The 12450-nt window shown below is 36.1% G+C and overlaps 1 protein-coding gene across 1 annotated transcript in view; it reads left to right on the top strand.

The window, feature by feature from the left end:
- Positions 1–12450, top strand: part of LRRC9 (leucine rich repeat containing 9) — a 121084-nt gene that overhangs the window by 86743 nt on the left and 21891 nt on the right. The window contains exons 16-19 of the mRNA XM_019646037.1: positions 5387–5517; positions 7508–7616; positions 8300–8439; positions 11215–11351. Of these exons, the coding sequence (XP_019501582.1) occupies positions 5387–5517; positions 7508–7616; positions 8300–8439; positions 11215–11351 (517 nt within the window). The remainder of the gene's footprint in view (positions 1–5386; positions 5518–7507; positions 7617–8299; positions 8440–11214; positions 11352–12450) is intronic.

Here is a 12450-nt window from a genome sequence, read left to right as displayed (position 1 = left end):
CTCTCTGTCCCTGGTAACTTCCTTTGTATCAAAGCCTATTTTATCAGATATTAATATAGCCACTCCTGCTTTCTTTCGATTAATATTTGTGTAGTATATCTTTTGCCATCCTTCTACTTTCAACCTGTATATATCTTTATATTTGAAATGAGTTTCTTGTTGACAGCATACAATTGGATCATGTTCTTTTCTCCACTGCCAGTTTCTATCTTTTAAATGGTAAGTGTAGATCACTTCCATTTCAGGTAATTATTGACATGTTAGTGCTTAAGTCTGCCATTTTATTTTTTGTTTTCTGTTTGTTTCCTCTACTTTCTTCTTCTTTTTTATTTCTCTGAAAGAGAAAGCTTCCTGTGAACTACTTCAACATTTTATAGAATTTTATTTTTTTAGTATATCTTTTTATGTAGGTTTCTTATTTTACTGGTTGCTCTAGGTATTACATTATATATACATAACTTATAGCCTACTCGTGTTAACATTTTTATCAGCTTGAGTGAAATATTAGAAACCTCACTTGCTTTTAAGTCTATTTCTCCTCTACTGTTTATAGTTACCTTAAATATTCCTCTCTATGTATTGAGAACCACATCAGACAATATTATACTTTTTTGCTTCAACTGATCAAATATAATTTAGAAAACGCAAGGAGAAAAGGGAAATCTACTGTACTTATGTCTTTCTAGCATGCTTTCTTCTTTTCTGGTATTCCAAGATCCCTGCCTCCTTTTTTCCTTGTTTGTTTGTTTGTTTCAGGAACTTCTTTTAGCTGTTCTTTTAGGGTAGGTCTGCTGTTGACAAATTTGCTGAGTTTCCTTCATCTAGGAATGTTTTAACTTCCCCTTCATTTTCTGAGTGATATTTTCTCTGGATATAGGATTCCGGGTTGACAATTCTTTCCCATGGTTTCTGATGAGAAATCTTGGAAACCAAAAGAATGTGGCACAACATTCCATGAATGAGAACCACAGCGTTCTCTTGTTTCTGTGGTTTCTAATGAGAAAGCTGCTGTAATTCAAATTGTTTTCCTCTTATAGGTAAGATTTCATTTCTCACTGCTTTCAAGATTTTTTTTCTGTCTTTAGTTTTTAGAAAATGGATTATGATTATGATTATGTGTCTTGACATGGATTTTGAGGTGTTTTGCTCTTTAGGGGTTTGCTTGTCTTCTTGAATCTGTAAATTTATGACTTTTGACAAATTTGGGGAAACTTCAGCTATTATTTCTTCCATTACTTTTTCAGTTCCATTCTACTTCTCCCATTCTAGGAATCCTATGATATTCATGTTAAATCTTTTGTTAGGGTCCCACATATTCAGGATGTGGTCTATCTTGGTAAGGTGAAGCTCATTTTTTTAAGTCTGTTTTCTCTATTTTGTTCAGGTTGAGTGATATCTGTTGTTCTATGTTCAAGCTCCCTGACTCTTTCCTCTATTCTCTCTATTCTGCTGTTGAGTCCATCCATTGTGTTTATTTGGTTATAACATTTTTCAATTCTAAAATTTCCACTTGTTTTTTCCTTATATCTTCTATTCCTTTGCTGCCAGTTTTTATTTCTTTGCTGAGAGTTTCTATATTTTCATTTATTTCAAGCATGTTCACAATTACTCATTGAATCATTTTTGTGATGGCTTCTTTTTAACACATGTTCTAATCCTTGTCAGATAATTATAACATGTGTCATTTAAGTGTTGATGTTCGTTGTTTGCCTTTTCACATTCAAGTTGAGGTCTTCCTGATTCTTGTTATGCTCGATCTTTCTTTTATATTCTGGAAATTTGGGGTATTACGTCAGAGACTGTATGGATCTTATTTAAATCTTCTATTTTAGCAAGCTTCCCATGACATTGCACCAGTAAGGAGATGGGGCACCACTTTGTTGCTGTCAGGTGGGGAATAGTAGTCCAAGCTCCCCCACTTGGCCTCTGTTAACAATCTGGAGGTGTATGCTTCAATTGCTAGGCTATGGTAGGAGCTCACATTCCCCATAGGCCTCCACTGACTCATCCTGACTAGGAAAGCCGGAAGTTCACCATTAATAACAGACAGATCATTGTTACCAGGTGGAAGTAGAACATGTTCCCCATGTGTTCTCTAGTAACACTTCTTTGATGGGTACATTACTGCTGGGACAGGATAAAGATCCAGGCTCCCGATTCAGTGTGTGTGTGTGTGTGTGGGGGGGGGGTCGTGCCTTGTTACAGCTGGGCAAGGATAGAAGCCTATGCGTCCATTTTGCTTTTACAGGTAAAAGTAGGGCTGCAATGTATTCCACGGTGTTTGGCTAAAGTAAACCCATTATTGTCTAAAAGTTTTCTACTTGTTAGGCTTCCCGTTTTCTAGTCTCTTGACTAAAAGAGTAAGCTTTTTTATGGATTTTTGTTGTTGTTGTTTGTTTTCTCTTATTGGTATTTTGGGGTTTCTGAATTCTCTAGCACCTACTTCAGCATATATCAGGCAAAAAAAAAAAAAAGGTCTAAAGGAAACACCCACTTCTGTGTGTTTCCTTTACTCTTACACTACTACCACACTCACAACACTTCTGACACCAAATGTGTGGGTTTTCCAGACATCAAGCAATTCTCTGGAGCCAGTTGGGTATCCTAGAATTCAACTGAATTCTGACATTACCTACCTAGAGATAGCATCAGGTCCCACAGGCTAAGTGCTCAGTCCCACAATACTGCCCCCACCCCCACTTCAGAGGACTATCGCAAGTTGTCACCTGTGCTTCTAACTGGCTATAAATAGGAGGTTCCCATGACCACCTTCTTAGGTTTGATTAATTTGCTAGAGCAGTTCACAGAAGTCAGGAAAACATTTACTTACTAGATTACTGGCTTATTATAGAAGGCTATTACTCAGGAACACCCAAATAAAAGAGACACAGAGGGCAAGGCATAGAAAGGGGCACAGAGCTTTCATGCTCTCTGAGCATACAGGTCTCCCAGCACCTCCATGTGTTCACCGACCCAGAAGCTCTCTGAACCCCTCTCTTTGGGGTTTTGATGGAGGCTTCACTATGTAGGCATGATTGATTAAATCATTGGCCATTGATGGCTGATTCAACCTCTAGCCTTTCTCCCTTCCCTGGAGGTCAGGGGGTGGGACTGAAAATTCCAACCCTCTAATGATGGTTGGTTCCTCTGGAAACCAGCCCCCATCCTTCCAGACTTTCCAAAAGTCACCTCGTTAACATAAATTTAGATATGGTTTAAAAGAGCTTGTTATGAATAATAAGACACTCTTTTCACCATTATGGTTCTGGATCTATTTCAGAAACCTATGATGAAAGACCAAATATGACAAAAGATGCCCCTATGGCTTTTATATAGGAAATCAAAAGGTTTTAGGAGCCATGTGCTATGAACAGTGGATGAAGACCAAATATGTATTTCTTATTATAAATCACAATATCACAGTCCACCTTCTGGTCTTTGAAGACAGATCCTTTACAGCAAAATGATAATATTAAAAATATACTAGCATATTACTACTATCCCATTCAGTCATTATCCAGTCTGTAATTATATGAAAATATCTCCCAGGTGAGGCCACTCAGATTTGCAGTTCTGCACTGGAGACCTTGTCAGGTTCCAAGAGCAAGAGTGATCTCAGAAAACATAGCTTCACCCTTTCAGGCATCTGATATAATTGAGTTAAGAGACAATATCATCCCTTGCTCTGAGCCTCTTTTGAGATGTTAATATAATATTGAATTTTCCTCATTATATAATCTATTTGCTAGTTGCTTTACCTATACTACTATCTCTCCTCTCATTTTATACCCAAACTTTTCCACCTGTGGAAGGGATAATGGGTTCCACCTCTGTGCTGGTCTAGACTGCAGATAGCAGTACTAATCTAGCAAGTACCTGCCCCTCAGTCCACTCCGGTTCAAACAGGGTAAGGCTATATAGGTGTAGAACGAGTGGGCTATTTTTGTCACCCAGCAATACAGCTACACTCACTGTTAACCACAATTGTGCCAGGTTAGGGTAAAGGCAAAACCCACCCCATCAGGAATTCTGACATAAGGTTTTAAAACACAGTCATAGTTTCATTGCTTAGGAATCATCCCTGTTTCCAGCACTTGTAGTTGCAGCTATGGTCTTGGGACCACAGCATCAAGTAGGAAAGAAAAGTTGAGGTGATATGGGGAAGAAGAAGGAAAAAAAGTGTAGTGGTTATACCAGCATCATCCTCCCATGGCAAGAACTGCAGTCATACCAGCATCCTTCCCCAGCCCCTCTTCCCCAGATCCACCAGAAAAACAGAAAAATCTGTCCAGTAGGGACACACCTTTAGGCTCACTCATGCTCACATTGAGTGTGTGAGCACGCTCATGAAGGCAGGGAAGCCAGTCCGTCATGCTCTCATCTCCCCCTGTTAGACAGCCAGTGCTTTCATTGCCTATTCCATTTCTCTATCAAACTGTTACCCTGAGGAGGATATCTCTCTGCATATGGTTGGACATTATGGGTGTCAAGTGTGTTCCTTGGTCTGAAGAAATAACAGTCAGCTGTCAAAATTGTTCCAATATCTTCTGTTCCATTTCTTCTATAGTGCTCTGAGCATTTGCTTTTACTACTAGGCAAGCAAAACCCAGTCAAGAGTCAGTATCTATTCCTGTCAAGACCCATTTGTAACCCCCCAGTGCTACTAACATCAGTCTGACTTGCCAGCTATGTTCAGTGCCTTCCCACACACACACACACACACACACACAGAAATCTGCCCCTTGGCCACCTGCAGTCTCTGTGTCTTTTGCTGGCTGACAGAACAGCCTTACTGGTATTTTGTGCCTCAGAGGGTGCAGGAAGAATATGTCTAAATTCAGCCCATCTCTGCATTGCTGTAGACCCCCATTATCCACTTACTCATTTCATAGACTCAGGTGGCCACATTAACTAAGCATATTGGGGGCATCTGCTTGTTGATTCCAATCACCTTCCAAACCCAGAAGGCAGTTCCAATGGGCATCAACATGTCCTACTTTAATGCACCCCTCATAGGGCTGTGCCCCGTATGGGCATCCCTTTAGTAGGCCAGGCTTCCATTGCTCTCCTTTCTGATTATATGGCCAGACCAGAAGTATTGGATGAAGATAAAACATACATATCTTCTTATAAATCACAATAACAATCAGGGAACTCACCACAGTGTCATTCCTCAGGTCCCAAGGTCGCTAACTGATCTGCCTTCTTCTCTGTACCTTCCAGGCTCCTTATGTTTATTTTCTATATAATGAGCAGGGCTTTTAGTTGTGCTTAGTAGAAAGAATAGGGAGCAATGCATCCACTCCATCCTGACCTGGAATCAAAGAATTAATGCCATTTAGTCATGTAAGAAAGGACATCACTTTCTAAATGTTCTCATCTATAGGAACCACCAGAGACTGAGAGTGCAAAAGATTTGTTTGGTGGCAGACTTACTTCAGACATGATTGCAGAGCGACAAGGACATTCAGACTTCACCCAAATGCAAGAACTGAATTGGACTTCATCATCCATCAGGTACAATTATTTTATTATATGCTTTTTTGACATTATAATTAAACATGTATTTACTATCATTTTTCTAAGGTTTATAATGTATACATCTTATCCAAATATAACCAATAATTCAGAAAATTATCTACCCTGCTTTAGAATGTCATGCTAACTTTACCACCCTTTGAAATATTTGAATAATTTTTATTATCTCACACTATGGTTAAAATGTCATCAATCTCTTTCTAAGACTTTGTATTTCTCTATTCTTTTATAACCCAGCTTTTAAATTTTGCTACTCACACTGCTCTAATCAGTACAGTCTGGGTTCCACTGCCATCATCCCTCTGATGCTATTCTCATGGATGCCATCACTGTCCTCCCGGTTAAGAAAACTTTTCCTCTCCTCTCTTGTTCTTATTTTACACTCTTCACAGGCAGACATCTCTAGCCACATGTTTATGATGATGATCCCCATATTTAGCCCAAATCTAGGCTCCTCACTTGAATATTCAGTTGCTCTCTAAATAGCATCTAGAAAAAAATCCACCTGTTGTTGCCCAAGCCAGAAATCTAGGAACTGTCTCTTTGCCTCTTTTGTCCTCCACTTTTAATTAATCACCATGTTCTACAGAGTCTGTGTCTTAAGTATGTCTCATAATTACCCCACCCGCTCTTTCCATAGTCACTGCCATTGGCTTAGGTTGGGAAATGAACTATTTTAGAAACTTTTTCGATGATCTTTTTGGGTTTTGTCTTCTATAACCTTCCCTGCCAAGTCTATTTATCATTCATACTGCCTTCTAAGATGCCAGTTTTACCAAATCTCTTCCCTTGTCAAAATTGTTTAGTGGCTTTCCATTGTCTACATAATAAAATTTAATGTCCCTTTGTATGGCAGAGAAAACCCTTTAATTACCTATTTTTATTTCTTGTAATCCTTACCCTTACTGTCCTATAACTCTTTATTCTCCAGAAATTCTAAAATATCCTAGTTCCTTAATCTCAATCACAAGATGTTGTTTCATGTTTCTGCCTATGCTTACGCCTGTTCCACCACCTAAAGCGCTTTCTTTTCTATTTTGCCTAACAAATGCCTATAGAGTCTCCAACTCTCATTTTAAGATCTTTCTACCCTGTGAAGCCATTTGTGATTTCCCCAAATATTTTTTTCCCTAGAATACCGGTTACACCTAACTCTATTATAACAATTTTTCTTTTTCATTTTAGTTTTTCTGGATCCCACTTCTTGGGGCAGCGACAGCGTCTTTTCATATTTGCTGTAGCCTTCCAAACACATTAATTGTCTGCACTTAGGAAATACTAATGAAAATATGTTGAATAAATTACTTATAACTAGATAAAAGTATGTTGTAATTGTAACTTTGGGGTTTCGAATTTGAAGAAGTGGCTAGGGCAAGGTTAGGGCGTGGCTCAAAGGAAGGTGGAACAGTTGTAAAGCTATGGACTAGGAACCAAGCATTCTGTTTAATTACCAAAACACCCTTACAAGGTGGAATGCCATAAAAGTTTTCTGGAGGTCCCACGGAAAACTGTTTTCAGAGACCTTACCTGCTTTCTTCTTTTCTTTCCCTTTCCTAACCCATTCCTGGTATTTCATAAATAACTTATTTCACACGTATCCTCTACAGTTTACAACCTGAAATTCTTATGATTTACCGTATCAATTTCACTATGGTTTCATAAACATGTGAATTTATAAAGAAATTAGAGATGTTTATTTTTAAAGTTTCTTTTATGATTATGCTATTTTTATGTGGTAATAAACATGTTTTTTAAAGCAATCACATTCTATGTCATTTTCTTACATCGTGTACACTCCTCCCCTCCCCAAATATGTTACTTATCTGATCATTTGACCCACACATTTTACATTACGGCAGTTTGTTTTCATAGCATTTGTCAGATGAGATTTTTTAAAATTGTACTAGGCTATTCACCTATATAATTTTCCTATTAAAATTATAACTGTGTTTCCTTTGTCTAAATTCAGAACTGTGGATTTGATTCCAGTTGACCAATTTAAAAATGTGTGTAATGTGAATCTACAGAACAATAATCTCACCTCATTCAGTGGATTAATCTATCTGCCTAATGTGAAGGTGAGTCACAAATTTTCTTTCAAAGTTTTCAACGCAAGCTGTAATTGTCTGTACTTTGGATTAAAATGTATTTTCGTGTTTTCAAGAAGAGAAATTATTCCTCAAGTTTTTTTTGTTTTTGCCAAGCAAGACAAAGTATTCCCTTCCAAAGTTATTTTGGTTGACCTCAGTTTTATGTGGTTGTCTTATAAGCAGTAAATCTTACTCTGCAGTAGGAGATGGGGTAAAAGGCTGCCTCTATAGTTAGTGGGTATGGTATGAAGTTGGAGGACACCGCGGTTCTGAAAGCAGCTTCATTGCCCCCTGCCCTATAGCTTTGACTGAGCCACCTACTAAGGCCTTTTAAACACAGGGAAATAATGATCTCTCCAACTAAAGGGTGATTTCATCTAAATCAGGCTTGGAGAAGTCAGGTGCAGATCAAGAAAATTGAGCTTTCTAGAGTCTCCATTATTTTGTTTGAAATGTGGTCATTTCCCAGCATGTCAGATAATAACACATTTAAAGCCCAACCCAGATAATTTGTGATGTAAAAATTAGTCATTTTTAACACCGATATAATTAAATGATATTGTATGGTCCAAACATGTTAATAATTTTTAAGATGTTAATCTCAAACCAAAGATGTATGGATAGCAGCATTCATATTTTAATGTCTGATTAATAAACTATCCTTTCTGTAGGTCTTATGCCTCAATTATAATCACATTGAATCAATCACGCCCAGACTAAAGCCTCAGACCCACTTGACCAACAGACAGCTCCTCTATCAGAAAGTGCCTTCAAGTGGCTATGGACAGCAAGGAACTTCAAAAATAAACAGGTACTATTCTTTTTTTTTTACAATTATAAATAATTCTGGTTGGGAATTTAAAAAGCATTTAATCACATTAGTGATAGCTGTAATATACATTTAGCTTATTTTAATACTTACTTTATAGCTACATGCCAAAATAAACATCCCAAATAAAAAGATGCTGAAAAGACTCCTTTGTCATTGCTTTTCCCCTGCTTCCTCCATTTCATACCCATATCGTAAAAAATGGAAAAAAAAAAAGAAAAATCTTGTATGTTTAATGACCTTGTTTTTTTTTTGAGATACAACTCACTATCACATTCACCCTCGATGCACAATTCCATGATTATTTTACAATAGTATGTTCACAAAGTTGTGCAACCGTATGGCCATCTAATTCCAGAACATTTTCATCACCCCACAAAAGAACCCCTAATTTAGGAGCATGAGCTTAGGTTTCTTTTAACTTTTGTTTTTGTTTCTAAATTATTTACCCGGTTATATAACATAGCAATGGAAAAGATACTTTCTGAAGAAGATGAGGGCATTCCTCCCATCTTCCTACATGTTTTTGGTAGAACGCAAACAGATACGTGTTATCTCCAAGTCAGAATACTTTCATTACAGTCTTCCCAATGAAGAGCATTCCTTGTGTTTTTGTTACCTTTACTGAACTATATAATTTACATAAAATAAATCTCACCAATTTAAGTGACAGTTTAATGCATCTTGATAAATGTATTCATCATGGAACCATTACCACAATCAAGGTACAAACTATTGCCATCTCAAAAACTTTCCCTACATCACTTTACAGTCACCTACCCCCACACCCTGGCCCCTGGCAACAACCACTGATCTGCTTTCTACACTATAAATTTTGCCTTTTTCTAGAATTTTATATGATTAGAATTATGTATAATAGTAAGTAGTCTTTTGTGTCTGGCTTCTTTCACTTAGCATAATTCTTTTTAGATTCATCCATGTTGTTGCAAGTGCAGTAATTCATTTCATTTTGTTGCTGAGTAGTATTCCATTATATAGATGATATGACAAGTTGTTTATCCATTTGTCGTTGATGAACATTTGGCCAGTTTCAGGCTGTTTTGATTAAAGCTGCTATGGACATTCCATTTATACACATCCTTTATAGTGGGGACTATTCATATTTGTTTTTAACAGCTTTATTGAAGTACAGTTTACATACTATAGTCACCCATTTAAGTGTCTAATTTTTACTAAATTTAGAGAACTATGCATCACCACAATACAGTTTTAGAACATTTCCATCACACTCCAAAAAGATCCTTCTTATCCATTTGCACTCCGTTCCTTTTCCTACCTCTAACTCCAGGAAATCACTAATCCCCTTTCTACAGAGTTGTGTTTTCTAGACATTTCGTATAAATGGAACCATATAATATATGGCCTTTGCATCTGACTTCTTACATTTAGCATAATGTGTTTGAGGTTCACCCATGTTATAGCCTGTATTAGTAGTTCATTCCTTTTTATTGCTAAATGTGTTGGGTATTCCATTGTATGGATATGTCAGATTATGTTTATCCATTCACCAGCTGATGGACATTGGATTGTTTCCACTTTGGGGCCAGTATGAGTCATGCTACTATAGACTTTGTGTAGAATATTTGTGTGCACTTATGTTTTTATTTCTCTTGGGTAGATATCTAGGAGTGAAATTGCTGGGTCATATGGAAACTTAATGTCTAACTTTTTAAGAAACTGCCAAACTATTTTCCAAAGTGGTTGTACCATTTTTGCATTACCAACAATACTTTATAAGGGTTTTAATTTCTCCACTTCCTCACCAACACTTGTTATTGTCTGTCTTTTTTATTACCGCCACTCTAGCTAGAGGTTTTGAAGTGGTATCTCACTGTTGTTTTAATTTGCATTTCCCTTATGACTAATGCTGTTGAGCAGCTTTTCATATGCCTATTATAATAAGTTTTGAAATCAGGGATTGTAAGCCGTCTGACCTTGTTCTTTTTAAAGATTGTTTGGATAGTCTTTGCATTTCCTTACAATTGTTAGGCTAAGATGGCTATTTTCTGGGGGGAGGAAAGGTCCTGATGAGCGTTTGATAGAAATTGCAATGAATCTATTGATCAATTTGGGAAGAACTACCATCTTAGTAATACTGAGTCTTCTAATTCATGAACATGAAATATTTCTTCTCCACTTAAGTAAATCTGTAATTTATCTCAGCAATGTTTTGTAATTTTCTGTGTATACAATTTGCACTTCTTTTGTTAAATTTTTTCTAAAGTATTTTATTCTTTTTTTTTACTGTTATGAGAAGAATTCTTAATTTCATTCTGTTTATTGCTAATATATAGAAATTAAAATGATTTTTTATATTAATCTTTTACCCTGTGATCTTGCTAAACACATTCATTAGTGCAATAGTAGTTTTTTGGTGGATTGCTTAGGATTTTCTAAATACAAAATCCTGTCATCCAAGAATAAAGACAATTTTACTTAATTCCTTTCCAGTCTAGATGCATTTTTTTCTTTTTCTTGGCTGATTGCACTCACTCTTGCTTTTCATTTTAAGTAACTTTCTGTACTTTTGTTCTTTATCATATAAAAATATTTTAAAGAATAAAAATGATTATTAGATATCAATAGACATAGTACAGTTTAATTCTGATATATTAGTAAATTTATTCTTTTTCTTTTTTCAACTTAAATTTATAGTAAGTACATACCAGACTGCTTTTTATGATATAGCTGGTTTGAAATTAAGTTTATGGGATCAAACTTACATCTGTGTTTCAGAGATACAATGAGCAATGAAAATTTGCCTCCAATAATGCACAGTTTAGAAGTTCTTCATTTGGGCTACAATGGAATTAGTAATTTAATTCAGCTACAACTAAACAGACTGAGAAATTTAAAATTCCTCTTTCTACAGGGTGAGTAGCAACAGTGTTAATGTGTAAGTCTTTATAATTAAAAACTTATTTGATCATCATTCTTTTTGATAAGTAAATACAAGCATCAACATTTACTTAAAACAGGTTCATTGACAAAAATACTTTAGCTATCACAAATGAGTTTTTCTTGGGTTATTTACATAAATAATGTAAATACAATATTTTAGGACTACAGAATATTTCATTCTCTAGGCCATATATTCTAGGGCTATGTACAGCATTACATCATAATTTATTTTTAGATCACATTCTATTTTTAAAACAATAAAAAGTAACCAGTGAGTAATTCACAAGTACTTACTAAACCCAGAATTGTGCAAAGTACTAAGAAAGATACAGAAATATTACATTATTGTAATTACATATAATTGAGATCCTTGCTCTAAAGTAATTTAAGATCTGCCAGTGGAGATATACTGAGACAAAGATGAATTAAGTTCTGACTATGTGTTATTAAGTGTAATAGAAGTTTAGAGACAAGAGAAATTGAAACATTAACCTCTCTACATATCTAGGACTCTTGGAAGGACTGGTAGACTTTAGACCGAAGGTGAGTATGACTGCAAGCTTTGCAAGTGGGGTGGGGAGAAGAAAGAGTCACAAGGACAAGGTTTTAGTGTATGTGGGCCAACACTTGAAAAGGGACTTGATGAAAACAAAAAGTATGTAGTTCTCAGAGTTATAAAACTTCTGAACATGACCAATATGATGGATAATGCTCATTTTGCAGATGAATATAGGCAGGAATGATAAATTTTTAGGAAAGTAGCATGAGAAAAAAACAGGGTTTGGAACACTAGTCTAACAATAATTATTTAATGACACAGAAGAAAGGGTTGGGAGATTCATCATGAGACATGGGAAGATATCTTTTTAGTTGATCTGAGTATAGTAACTTTTTTCTGAAAGACAGCTTTTCTAGGCCATATTTTAGATATTTTAATGCATCTTTTTGCCTATCAAAGGTGCATGTGAGTTGGGTCAAGAACATGGGGACTTAGCCTTAAAAGAACAAGAAATTGAGCACAACGTCAGATCTTTTAAAAGATACAATGGCGGGCCGGCCAAGTGGCGCGAT

The sequence above is a fragment of the Hipposideros armiger genome, unplaced genomic scaffold (genome assembly GCF_001890085.2).
Source record: "Hipposideros armiger isolate ML-2016 unplaced genomic scaffold, ASM189008v1 scaffold_5, whole genome shotgun sequence".
Classification (NCBI taxonomy): Eukaryota; Metazoa; Chordata; class Mammalia; order Chiroptera; family Hipposideridae; genus Hipposideros; species Hipposideros armiger.
The sequence above is the reverse complement of the archived record's forward strand: the minus strand, read 5'-3'. Positions and strand labels throughout refer to the sequence as shown.